A 12,870-nucleotide genomic window follows, 5' to 3' on the forward strand; every position below is an offset into this window, starting at 1 on the left:
AATTTCAAGTAACTGGCATTCCCTCCCTTCCCCCCTCTCCCCCACCATAGTTGTCCTACCAGTTCCACTGGATGCATCCTGCTATCCCTCTTGTTATCACACTGCACCTCCACAGACTCCGGTGTCAAGCTCCTCAAGTTTGCGGATGACACTACCCTGATTCGACTGATCCAGGATGGGGAGGAATCTGCCTACAGATGGGAAGTGGCACAGCTGGCGTCCTGGTGCCATTGCAACAACCTGGAGCTCAATGCTCTCAAGACAGTGGAACTAATTGTAGATTTTCGAAGAGATCCCCCTCCCCTCCTCCCATTCACCATCAACAACACCACAGTCACATCTGTGGAGTCATTTAAGTTCCTTTGAACCATCATCTCTAGAGACCTTAAATGGGGGGGCCACCATCGACTCCAGTCAAAAAGGCCCAACAGAGGTTGTACTTGCTGCGGCAACTGAAGAAACACAATCTGCCACAGGCAATGATGGTCCAGTTCTATACTGCTATCACCGAGTCCGTCCTCACCTTCTCCATCATGGTCTGGTTTGGCTCAGCCACCAAGCACGACATCCGGAGGCTGCAATGGATCGTTCGCACAGGTGAGAAGGTTGTTGGCTGCAACCTTTCCCCCCATTGACGGACTGTACACTGCAAGGGCCAGGAAGCGAGCGGGCTTCTCTGACCCCTCTCACCCTGGCCACAAACTCTTCGAAGCACTTCCGTCTGGAAGGCGACTCTGGACTGTCAAAGCAGCCACAGCCAGACATAAAAACAGCTTTTTCCCCACGAGTAATAGTTCTACTCAATAACCAAAGTCTGTAGTCGCTTTTTTGCTCTGGTTTATTTTCACCCACATGTTTAGACCGTAATGGTGTATCCTTATTGTTTTGATGTGTTTATGCTTTATTCTTAATTGTTAACTGTATGTTTGTGTTGTCATTTGTGAGCGGAGCACCAAGGCACATTCCTTGTATATGCACATACTTGGCCAATAAATTTATTCATTCATTCACTTTCTCCAGCTAACAAAGGGCCATTATGGGCTCCACCTTTCCTGAGGTCATCTTTTGCCAGCCCAGATTTGTTCTGGCCTTTTCTCGCCTCCAGTTTAATTTATGCCTGGAGGCGAGACCACCACAAACCCAATGTGCTTTAATTTAAAACACTATTTGAAGATTGAAGATAATTACAAGACGGGTTGGCTGATTTGAGGGGAAAAAAGGAGGGAAAAAAACAATCTCTTCTCCCCTCTCCCCTCCCACCTACATTCATTCCCCCAGCGTCACAATTCACAACTCTTCAATCCGTTTGTTCCACACCTGTCTTTTCGTCTCTGATCTTTGTCTATTTGCCTATCAAAAACAACCCCCCTCACCTGTATCAACCTATTTCCTGCTGCACATTGTACTGCCCTTCCTCCCTTCCTCCCTTCCAGCTTTCTTTGTTCCCCTCCTGAAGGAGAATTGCGAGCCAAAACATTGTTTGTGGATTTCCCTCTGGATGCTGCCTGGCCTACTGATTTATTCCAGTGTTTCGTTTGTTGTTCGAGATTCCAGTATCTGCAGTTTCTCGAGTGTGTAAAAGTCAAGCCCATTGATGTCGGTCACAAACACCCAGAATAAAGATGGCAGATCTCCCCCTCAGAAGGATGCGAGTAAACCAGGTGAATTCTTACAAGATTTCATTCTCTTATTGTCACCATTATTGATATCAACTGTTAAAATTAGAGACACATTTCATTACCTACAAATAATTTTGGATTTGGATTATGCAACCAGATTGGCTGTTTAGGAGAATTTAATGGATGCAAGGAACTCCAGATGCTAGTTTACAAAATAAGACACAAAATGCTGGAATGTATGTCAATTCACCTCTTCTTGGCAACCAGGCATCAAATTCTTCTACACAAGACACAAAATGCTGGAGTAATTTAGCGGGTCAGGTAGCATCTCTGGAGAACATGGAGAGGTGATGTTTTAGATTGGGAATTTTCTTCAGAAGAGTCTTCAGAAGATCTAAAGGGTTCCGACCTGAAACAGCCATGTGACGTTATTCTCAGTCTGAAGAAGGGTCTCGACCCGAAACGTCGCCCATTCCTTCTCTCCCGAGATGCTGCCTGACCTGCTGAGTTACTCCAGCATTTTGTGAATAAATACCTTTGATTTGTACCAGCATCTGCAGTTATTTTCTTATACTGCATATTGTTCTCCAGAGATGTTAAGTGACCCGCTGAGTTACTTCAGCATTTGTATCTTGCTATGCAGAAAGATTTGATGCCTCAGTGCCATGACAATGTAGATTGACATACTTTAAAGTTTCTGATTTTTAGGATATTGTGCAGATTGCCAGGCCAGCATGTGTTGTCAGCTACAGCTACCCTGAAGCATTGCATGTACGTTTCTCAAACCAACAAAAAGCAGCTCAACAAGTGGATAGGTGCAAATCTACTCAAATGGTAGTCGGCAGAGAGCAAGAACCAGAATTTGCAGAAAGAGCAGAAAGTCCTGGGATAAAACACCTGAAAATATTTTGTCTTGGGTTCAAGCTATATGCATGGACTAAATGAGTCAAATATCCTTCTGACCACCTTGATCTCAGCAATTCACCATTTTTGAAATAATTGTAATAATAAGTACATCACATCACCGTCACACAGCTCAAAAACTTCTCTTCAACTGTATCCCACACCAGGGAGGCTAAAATTCTATTAACCTCGACTGAATTTCTCTTGATGATTTTCAATTAACTTATGGGTCAAAATCCCAAACTATCCATGTCCCTTGAATTGATCACATACTCCACCACAGTACATTGAAGTAAAGTCAGCACAGGAACAGGCCTCTCGGCCCACAATGTCTGTGCCGAACATGGTGGAAAGATAAACTAATCTCCTCTGCCTGCTTGTGATCCATACCCCTCCATTCCCAGCCTACCAAATGCCACTGTCCTATCTGTCTTCTCTGTGATGCGTCCCACAGACCTATCACTTTGTGTAAAAAGAATTTGCCCTGCACATCTCTGTAAACTTTGCCTGTCTCAACTTAAAGCTGTGACCGCTAGCTTTTGACATTTCTACACTTGGGGAAAAAAGGTTGTGACCATCTACCAGTGGTGTCCAAACTTTTTTCAAAGAGGGCCAGATTTGATAATGTGAAAATACCTAAGGCCCAATGGCCCCTTTAACTAATGCGCTCCCCCCCCCCCCCCCCCCCCCGGACCTTTAACTAATGCGCTCCTCCCCCCCCCCCCCCCCGGACCTTTAACTAATGCGCTCCCCCCCCCCCCCGGACCTTTAACTAATGCGCTCCCCCCCCCCCCGGACCTTTAACTAATGCGCTCCACCCCCCCACCGGACCTTTAACCAATGCGCTCCCCCCCCCTCCCCCCCCGGACCTTTAACTAATGCGCCCGCCCCCCCCCCCCCGGACCTTTAACTAATGCGCTTCCCCACCCCCCACCGGACCTTTAACTAATGCGCTCCCCCCCCCCCCCCCCGGACCTTTAACTAATGCGCTCCCCCCCCCGGACCTTTAACTAATGCGCTTCCCCCCCCACCCCCCCACCGGACCTTTAACTAATGCACTCCCCCCCCCCCACCTTTAACTAATGCGCTCCCCCCCCCACGTCGCCGTCGCCTCTCCTGCTGGGGGGGGGATGCGGCACCCGCCTGACTGAAGCGCCTGCCAATGAGCGTGCGGGGTGAGGACAGCTCTACTGCTGCTCTCCCATCCCGTTGTCCCCCCTGCACGCCCTCAACCCCGCCGCCAGGAAGTGTAGTCGCCGTCGCCTCTCCCGCTCGGGGTGGGGGAGGTCGGCCAGCGCTGACCGCCGGGAGGTGTAGTCGCCCTCTCCCCTCTCCCCCTCCCCCTCCCTTCATTCTGTTAGACAGTGCTGGCGGGCCATAAATAATACATTTTAAGACGGAAGCTGCGGGCCGTATAAAATCTGACCTCGGGCTGCGATTGGCCCCCGGGCCGGACTTTGGACATGTCTGATCTACCCTATCTCTGCACAAAACACTTGCCCGGGTTTGCCAGTGTGTTTTAAACAGCTGTACTCCATAGATATGTGCACCTTCATGGACACTCCCTTTTGCAAACATTAAGGTGTCAACTCGGTGCTCCACACATATTGCGGCACATTGGCGCAGCGTTAGAGTTGCTGCCTTACATTGAATGCAGCGCCGGAGACTCAGGTTCGATCCTGACTACGGTCGCCGTGTGTACGGAGTTTGTACGTTCTCCCCGTGACCTGCGTGGGTTTTCTCCGAGATCTTCGGTTTCCTCCCACACTCCAACGACGTACAGGTATGTAGGTTAATTGACTGGGTAAAATGTAAAAAATTGTCCCTAGTGTGTGTAGGATAGTGTTAATGTGCGGTGATCGCTGGGCGGCATGGACCCGGTGGGCTGAAGGGCCTGTTTCCGCGCTGTATCTCTAAATCAAAAAAAAATTGCATTATACCTTAAGATCCCTGTGCATTAGTCCTTTGGTGTGCAAAAAGCAGACAGCATCGGCCATCTGTAAGAATATCCTGAGACATTCAGTACGGTCTCGCTCCTCCATGTGACAGCGACCATTCATCCAGTCCTTCAGCGTCTCTTTCCGGCAGAGCTGCATCTGTATGTACAAGTAAACTTTGGGGGAGTTCTGCTGCTTCACTTTCTCTTCCACTCCCTTGGACAGAGACAGATTTAGTGAGGTGGGTCTTGGTGGAGAGCTTGATAAAGTAAAGTCAGGGTGCAGACTGTCCACCTCCACCCTAGACGTGGTGGAGGTTCTACTGTCCGCCTCCACCCTAGACGTGGTGGTTTGCTTGCCACTGCTGCCTGTGCATTGGCACGATGGCTCGAAGCCCGCATGGGAAGCTTGCTGGCAGCCCGAATCTTCAAACACAATTTCAAAGGACGCAGTCCTGTCCTCACCCTTGGCTTTGCCAGCAGCCGTTGGGAATATTTCAAAGGAGTTTGTCAGGTTGGAGTTTCCATCAGTTTCACCCGTGGACAGGTGGCCATTCTGGTCACATTGCCTGCACTCTGAGGGCTGGCTAACGTCCTTGGAAAAGTCCAGACACATGCATAGCTCCGACGATGAAGGTTGACTCGCAGCGATCACAGAGTAGGAACTGAACTTCACAGAAGGCGCAGAGGTCCCTGCGCAGTTTCCCACGACCGGATGCTTCGGCTGGTTGATGGAGGGAGAACTCGCAGGCCATTCAGTACTGGGGAAGTGAAAGCAGGGACAACATTAAACTCAAGTTAAATCATGCCACGACTTTATGCAAAAGATGCCTTCTTCAGCTTCAAATGTGAACGCAGGAATTCACAAAGGAAATATTTGAAGTTATAAATAGAAATAAGAGGAGGGAAAATAAAGATATGCATGCATGCATATGCAAATATAAAGTCACACGAGTCACTCTAGCAATTTTGTCTCTTTTTGGCATTTCAAAACAGGATTTGTAGATTAAGCAAAACCAGGGGATGTCAATTCTGAAGAAGATAGAAATGACATAAAAGAACAGAATAGTGTAAGCACAGGTACAGACCCTTCAGCCCACAATGTCTGGACATGATGCCAAGTTAAACTAATCTCCTCTGCCTGTACATGATCCATATTCCACCATTCCCTACATATCCATGTACTTATCAAAAGCCTCTCAAATACCCTTATCGTATCTGCCTCCATTACCACCAGTATGTTCCAAGCATCCACCATTGAGTAAAAAGTTATCCCTCACATCATCTTTAAACTTTACCCCTCTTACCATAAAGCTATGCCCCCCCCCCCCCTCAGTCTTTGACATTTCCAGCCTGGGAAAAACTACTGACTCGACCCTATCTATTCCTTTCATAATTTTTATATCCTTCTATCAGGTCTGTAAAGTGCCCAGAAAGATGAGATGCTCTTAGTCAGAATTATATTGGGCATTGTTATAACACGGCAGGAGGTCACGATCTGATGAGTTAGAGTGGGAGTGGGATGCAGAATTTCAAGTAGCAATCAGCATGGAGCTTATAGAGTCCTCTCTGTGGACTGAACACAGGCACCCGGCAAAGCAGTCGCCCAATCTGCATCTGATTTTTCCAATGTAGAAAGATAAACGCATTGTGAACAGAATGCAATGTAAGATGTGCAAAATGAATCACTGCTTCACCTGGACAGACTGTTCAGGTGCTGGATGGTGGGAAGGGAAGAGGTACAAGGAAGCAAAACAAATTCCTGTTTGGGAATGAAGCCAGTTGCACACGCACTCCATTTCCAACCCAAAAGCTGATAAAGCCTCTGAATACACTCTTAAAAAATGAAGGAAAAGGAAACACAGGTCAGGAAAAAGTCAGAACAATCTTTCAATTACAGATCATTGAATTAAAAATACATATTATATCCCAGAAAACGAATATAAAGATGTGGGAAATCTGAGCTGTAAGAAGATAGAACAGGTCTTTCTTATATTTATGTCCTACATCTGACGTAATAATCACTTGTGTGTCATAAACTACAATTAATTTGGAATAGTGTTTGGGACAGGTTGATGACCTTGATGAGCTGGAGTTTAGAAGGATGAGAGGGACCTCGTTGAAATTTACTAAATCGTGAAAGGCCTGGATGGAGTGAATGTGGAGAGGATTTTTCCACTACTGGGAGAGTCTAAGATTAGAGGCCTTAGCCTCAGAATAAAAGGATTCACCTTTAGAAAGATGTGGAGGATTTCATTAGTCAGAGGGTGGTGAAGCTGTGGGATTCATTGCCACAGACAGCTGTGGAGGCCAAGTCAATGGACTTTTTTTAAGGAGGACATCGACAGATTTGTTGATTGGTAAGGTTGTCAGGGACAATGGGGAGAAGGCAGGAGAATGGGGTTGGGAGCAAAAGATAGATCAGCCATTATAGAATGGCAGAGTAGACATGATGGGCCAAATGGCCTAAATCTGCTCCTAGAACTTATAAACCTTACAACACAGCAATATTTATTTACCCTTCGTCCTTGAGAAGCTGCCGATCCATCTCCTCCTGCCAGCCTTCAGGAGGCGCCTCCAGCCAAGCGTTGAAATAGCGGACGATGCCTGGGTGCTCCAGTTTAGCTAGTGCCTTCACCTCTCGCATAACCTTCTCCCGCGCTTGATCACTGCGGGAGTCACAAACAACAATACGATGAGGGCACACCGGTCACAAGTCCTCAGTACACAAAAATTGAGCCATAGGAAGGAGAGCAGCAGAGGTTCACTAGACTTGTGCCAGCAATGGCTGTTGCATCTTATATGGGGAGATTATGGGGGACTGGAACTGCATTCCCCAGAGTTTGTGAGAAAGCGAAGGGATCGCATCGGTTACTGAGCTCTGAGGTTCCCACCTGCTTTGAAAGGAAAACAATAATACCGCTGCCGAAGAAGAGTTTTGTTTATTGCCACGTGTACCGAGGTACAGTGAAAAGCTAAGTAGTCAACGAGAATACATGATTAAAATCGAGCCATTTACAGTGTATACAGAGATCTAAAAGTATGGAGTAAAGTGACATGCCTCAATCTACCGACCAGTGGCACTAACGTCCATGGTGATGAAGTGATTTGAGAGGTTGGTTATGGCACAAATAAACTCCAACCTGAACAAGAATCTGGACCCACTACAATTTGCCTACCGCCACAACAGGCCAACGGAGGATGCGACCTCGCTGGCTCTCCACTGGACATTTGGACAATCAGAACACATACGTCAGGCTGTTGTTCATGGACTGCAGCTCGGCATTCAACATCATCGTCCCCTCCAAACTGGTCATCAAGCTCAGGGAACGGAGTCTCTGTGTATCCCTCTGCAACGGGATCCTCGAATTCCTCAGCAGCAGAACACAGTCAGTTCGAATTGGCAGCAACACTCCCTGCTCAATAACCATCAGCGCAGGAGCACCTCAAGGCCGTGTGCTCAACCCACACCCAGACTCACTCTGTGCTCATGATTATTCCAACGCCATCTTTAAATTCGCTGATGACACCACCATTGTTGGACACATTACGGATGATGACGAGCCAGAGTACGGGAGGGAGATCAATCGATTGACCGAATGGTGCCAGAATAACCTTGCTCTCAACATCAGTAAAACCAAATAACCGATTGCTGCCCTTCGAAGAGGATCCACAAACCTGTCTTCATCGATGGGACGGTGGCAGATAGAGTAAAAAAACTTTGTTCCTGGGCACGCACATCTCTGAAGATCTGTCGAGGCTCAGCACATTGATGTAATCATAAAGAAAGCCCATCAATGCCTCCACTTCCTTAGAAAATTGAGGAGATTTTGTATGCCGTCATATACTCTCTTCAACTTCTACAGGTATGTAGTAGAGAACATATTAACCACAACCTCCAATTGAGCTCCGAACTATATAGACATGTTTTTGTCTTTGCACTATTAATGTTAGTTTTTTTTTGAGATAGGATAAAATGCAACACGGTTGCGCAGTGGTAGAGATGCTGCCTTGCAGCGCTGGAGACCCAGGTTCGATCCTGACTACGGGTGCTGTTTGTACGGAGTTTATACGTTCTCCCCGTGACTGTGTGGGTTTTCTCCGAGATCTTCAGTTACCTCCCACACTCGAAAGATGTACAGGTTTGTAGTTTAATTGGCAGGGTATTAATGTAAATTGTCCCTAGTGTGTGTGGGATGGTGTTAGTATGCAGGGATTGCTGGACTTAGTGGGCAGAATGGCCTGTTTCTGCGCTGTATCACTAAACAAAACTAAACTTTTTTCTGCTTATTCTGGTGTTTACTGAGTACTTATGTGTACATATCCGATGTGCTGCTGCAAGAAAGAATTTAATTATTCTTTTTCAATGACAATAAAACACTCAACTCTTGGCACTTACAGTATTCTAACAGGATGCAGGGAGGATGTTTCTCCTGACAGAATATTGGGGGTAGGGTACTGACATGGATAGAAAATTGGTTGGCAGACAGAAAGCAAAGAGTGGGGATAAATGGGTCCCTTTCAGAATGGCAGGCAGTGACTAGTGGGGTACCGCAAGGCTCGGTGCTGGGACTGCAGCTATTTACAATATACATTAATGACTTGGATGATGGGATTAAAAGTAACATTAGCAAATTTGCAGATGACACAAAGCTGTGTGGCAGTGTGAACTGAGAGGAAGTTGCTATGAGGTTGCAGGGTGACTTGGACAGGTTGTGTGAGTGGGCGGATGCATGGCAGATGCAGTTTATTGTGAATAAATGTGAGGTTATCCACTTTGGTGGTAAGAACAGGAAGGCAGATTATTATCTGAATGGTGTCAAGTTAGGTAAAGGGGAAGTACAACGAGATCTGGGTGAGCTAGTGCATCAGTCACTGAAAGGAAGCATGCAGGTACAGCAGGCAGTGAAGAAAGCCAATGGAATGTTGGCCTTCATAACAAGGGGAGTTGAGTATAGGAGCAAAGTGTCCGTTCTGCAATTGTACAGGGCCCTTGTGAGACCGCACCTGGAGTATTGTGTGCAGTTTTGGTCTCCAAACTTGAGGAAGGACATTCTTGCTATTGAAGGAGTGCAGCGTAGGTTCATGAGGTTAATTCCCGGAATGGCGGGACTGTCGTACGTTGAAAGACTGGAGTGATTGGGCTTGTATACTCTGGAATCTAGAAGGATGGGAGGGGATCTTATTGAAACATATAACATCATTAAGGAATTGGGCACGATAGAGGCAGGAAACATGTTCTCGATGATGGGGGAGTCCCGAATCAGGGGCCACTGTTTAAGAATAAGGGGTAGGCCATTTAGAACGGAGATGAGGAAGAACGTTTTCACTCAGAGAGTTGTGAAGCTGTGGAATTCTCTGCCTCAGAAGGCAGTGGAGGCCAATTCGCTGGATGTTTTCAAGAGAGAGTTAGATAGAGCTCTTAATGATAGCGAAGTCAGGGGATATGGGGAGAAGGCAGAAACGGGGTACTGATTGTGCATGATCAGCCATGATCACAGTGAATGGCGGTGCTGGCTCGAAGGACTGAATGGCCTACTCCTGCACCTATTTTCTATTGAGTCAAGGACCATGTAACAGGTTGACAATAAAGGCTAGCTTATTTAGGAATTTTGATGAGCAAAGGACCAGATGGCCTCTCCTATTGCTGCTTCTGTTTCTTACAATAAAAGTTCCTGATACCAGTGCTTAAATAAGGAATCAATCTGGTCGATAATTAAAAGGAAGAGAATGCAGTTGCCAAAAATCCTCTAACCAATTCATAAAAATTTGAGCAAGACTAACAAGGCTGGTGACGGACACAAAAAGCTGGAGTGACTCAGCGGGACAGGCTGCATCTCTGGAGAGAAGGAAAGGGTGACGTTTCGGGTCGAGACACTTCTTCAGACCCGAATCATCACCCATTCCTTCTCTCCAGAGATGCTGCCTGTCCCGCTGAGTTACTCCAGCTTTTTGTGTCTATCTTCGGTTTAAACCAGCATCTGCAGTTCCTTCTAACAAAGGCTGGTATACCTTGCTTGACCATCTGCATAATTCAAGAATGGGTTGCCATTGCCACAGTTTCCCCACTGTGGACGGCTCGATTGTAATCATGTATTCTCTTTCCACTGACTGGTTAGCACGCAACAAAAGCTTTTCACTGCACTCGGTACACGTGACAATAAACCAAACTAATTATGAGCTGCACCAGATCAACATGACAGCAAGGGAGTGGTGAATTTATCCCGCTAATGGACCTCACTGATCCAGATTTGGTCTCCTGCTAATTGACAATCTGTGAAACTGCACAGCAATTGCTCACCGATTCGGGAGTCGAATCCTCTTGATGGCGTAGTTACAGTCGTCTACTTTGTTTTTTGCCTCAAAGACGACTCCAAACCCACCACGTCCGAGACACTGGACCAACTCAAAGTCAGTAAGACATCTGAAAGAGCAACATCTGCATTAGTGGATGCTTTGTAACTGTTTCAATTACTAGTCCCAAGAGGACTAAAATCATAAAGTGTTTTAGTGCCTGGAAACTCAGCCCAACCCCAAATCTAAGAACAGGCTATTCATCTCAATAAACCTGCTTTATCATTCAATTAGATTGTGGCTAGTCGGTATCTCAAATCCATTTTAAATAGCTTTCATCTTTATTCACTAAAAGCCTAACAAAAAAAAGTCAAGGGCAGGCAACTTTAAAATTAAGCAGAGAGCATTTTAGAGGGAGAAGATTTAAAATTTCAAGGGTTTTCTGAAACACTTTCCTTCCATTTCCAATTTATGATATAATTCACATAGAGAATACAGATGCTGCTGGAAAGCGTAGCGTTTGTTGTCTCTCTGACATGTTCTTGAACTTAGCAGCTTGTCCTTTTCAGAGAAGAGTCAATCATATGGCTTTTGACTGGGGAAGGACTGCAGATATCCTTCAAAGGAATATTCACAACCCATCGAAAACAGGGGCAGGCCATTCAGACCTTTGATCCTGCTGTACCATCCGATATCATAAAAATTCAGCTTTTCCATCATTTATCCTTGATTCCTCCAGCCCTGGGAATTATAGCCAACTCCTTAAATACATTTAACAATTTGGTTTTAATTTCCAATTGCGATAAAGATTGCAGACTAATATTCCAGATGTCATCATTCTTTAGGGAATGGGGGTTCCCCTCTTCCATTATAGATGAGGCTCTCACTAGGGTCTCCTCGATATCCCGCAGCTCCGCTCTTGCTCCTCCTCCCCCCATTCGTAACAGGGACTGAGACCTCCTTGTCCTCGCCTTCCACCCCATCAGCTGTCGCATACAGCACATAATCCTGCAACAGATTCGCCACCTCCAATGGGATCCCACTACTAGCCACATCTTCCCACCTCCACTCCTTTCCACTTTCTGCAGAGACCGTTCCCTCCGTAACTCCCTGGGCAACTCGCCCCTTCCCACCCAAACTAACCCCATCCCAGGTACTTTCCCTGCAACCACAGGAGTTGCGACACCTGCCCCTTTACCTCCCCCTCGGCTCCGTCCAAGTCTTTTCAGGTGAGGCAGTGGTTCACTTGCACCTCCTCCAACCTCACCTATTGTATCCACTGTTCCAGATGTGGACTCCTGCATATCGGCAAGACCAAGCACAGGCTCGGCGATTGCTTCGCTGAACACCTCCGCTCAGTCCGCCTAAGCCTATCTGATCTCCCGGTTGCTCAACACTTTAATTCCCCCTCCCATTCCCACACTGACCTGCACCTATTGTCTATTGTCTATCTTTTATAATGAACTCTATAATCAATGTCAGGCTAACAGATCTATAATTCCCTGCTTTTTACTTAACTGTTTTTTTTAAGAATAGTGGAACTACATCAGCTACCTGCCAGTCTATTGGAACTGTTCCAAAGACCATGCAACTTGGAAAAATAATTATTTTGCTTGAGATGCTTTGTGATGTAAATTTATCAGCCTTCAATCAGTCAATTTCCCTACCACAGTTCACAACTAACACTAATTTCATTCAGTTCTTCCATCTCACTAAATCCCATGCTCCCTATATTTCTGGGATATTATTAGTATCCTCTTTTTAAAACAGAACCAAAGTGTATATTTACATGCTCTGCCATTTCTTTGGTAAAAAACCCCCTTAATGCAATTGAGCCACCTGTTATGTGTGTAATAGTTTTACGTCAAACATGAATGAGCAGTTGTTGCAATTCATCCATGTGATCTTTAAATGCTAGACATTGCCTATGCATGTCACCCTTTAAACAACATTGGTTGATCTGTCATAGACAACTGATGTCTCATACTTCATTGTTTTTTTCATTTAGATTCAGGATCATTCAGGATTAGTCTCAGAAATCAACTCTCTTACGCTCCATCTTAATGAAGAAAGGCATCATGCCATAATTGTTCTTCCCAATAATCCGGTACATAAGAT

At 46.1% G+C, this 12,870-nt stretch overlaps 1 protein-coding gene across 1 annotated transcript in view; it reads right to left on the minus strand.

Annotated features, from left to right (window-relative positions):
* eif2ak3 (eukaryotic translation initiation factor 2-alpha kinase 3) overlaps positions 1 to 12,870 on the minus strand; it is an 87,291-nt gene that overhangs the window by 10,113 nt on the left and 64,308 nt on the right. The window contains exons 11-13 of the mRNA XM_078407145.1: positions 10,760 to 10,882; positions 6,978 to 7,127; positions 4,463 to 5,219 (exon numbers count right to left, since the gene is read on the minus strand). Of these exons, the coding sequence (XP_078263271.1) occupies positions 4,463 to 5,219; positions 6,978 to 7,127; positions 10,760 to 10,882 (1,030 nt within the window). The remainder of the gene's footprint in view (positions 1 to 4,462; positions 5,220 to 6,977; positions 7,128 to 10,759; positions 10,883 to 12,870) is intronic.

Source organism: Rhinoraja longicauda, chromosome 1 (genome assembly GCF_053455715.1).
Source record: "Rhinoraja longicauda isolate Sanriku21f chromosome 1, sRhiLon1.1, whole genome shotgun sequence".
NCBI lineage: Eukaryota > Metazoa > Chordata > Chondrichthyes > Rajiformes > Arhynchobatidae > Rhinoraja > Rhinoraja longicauda.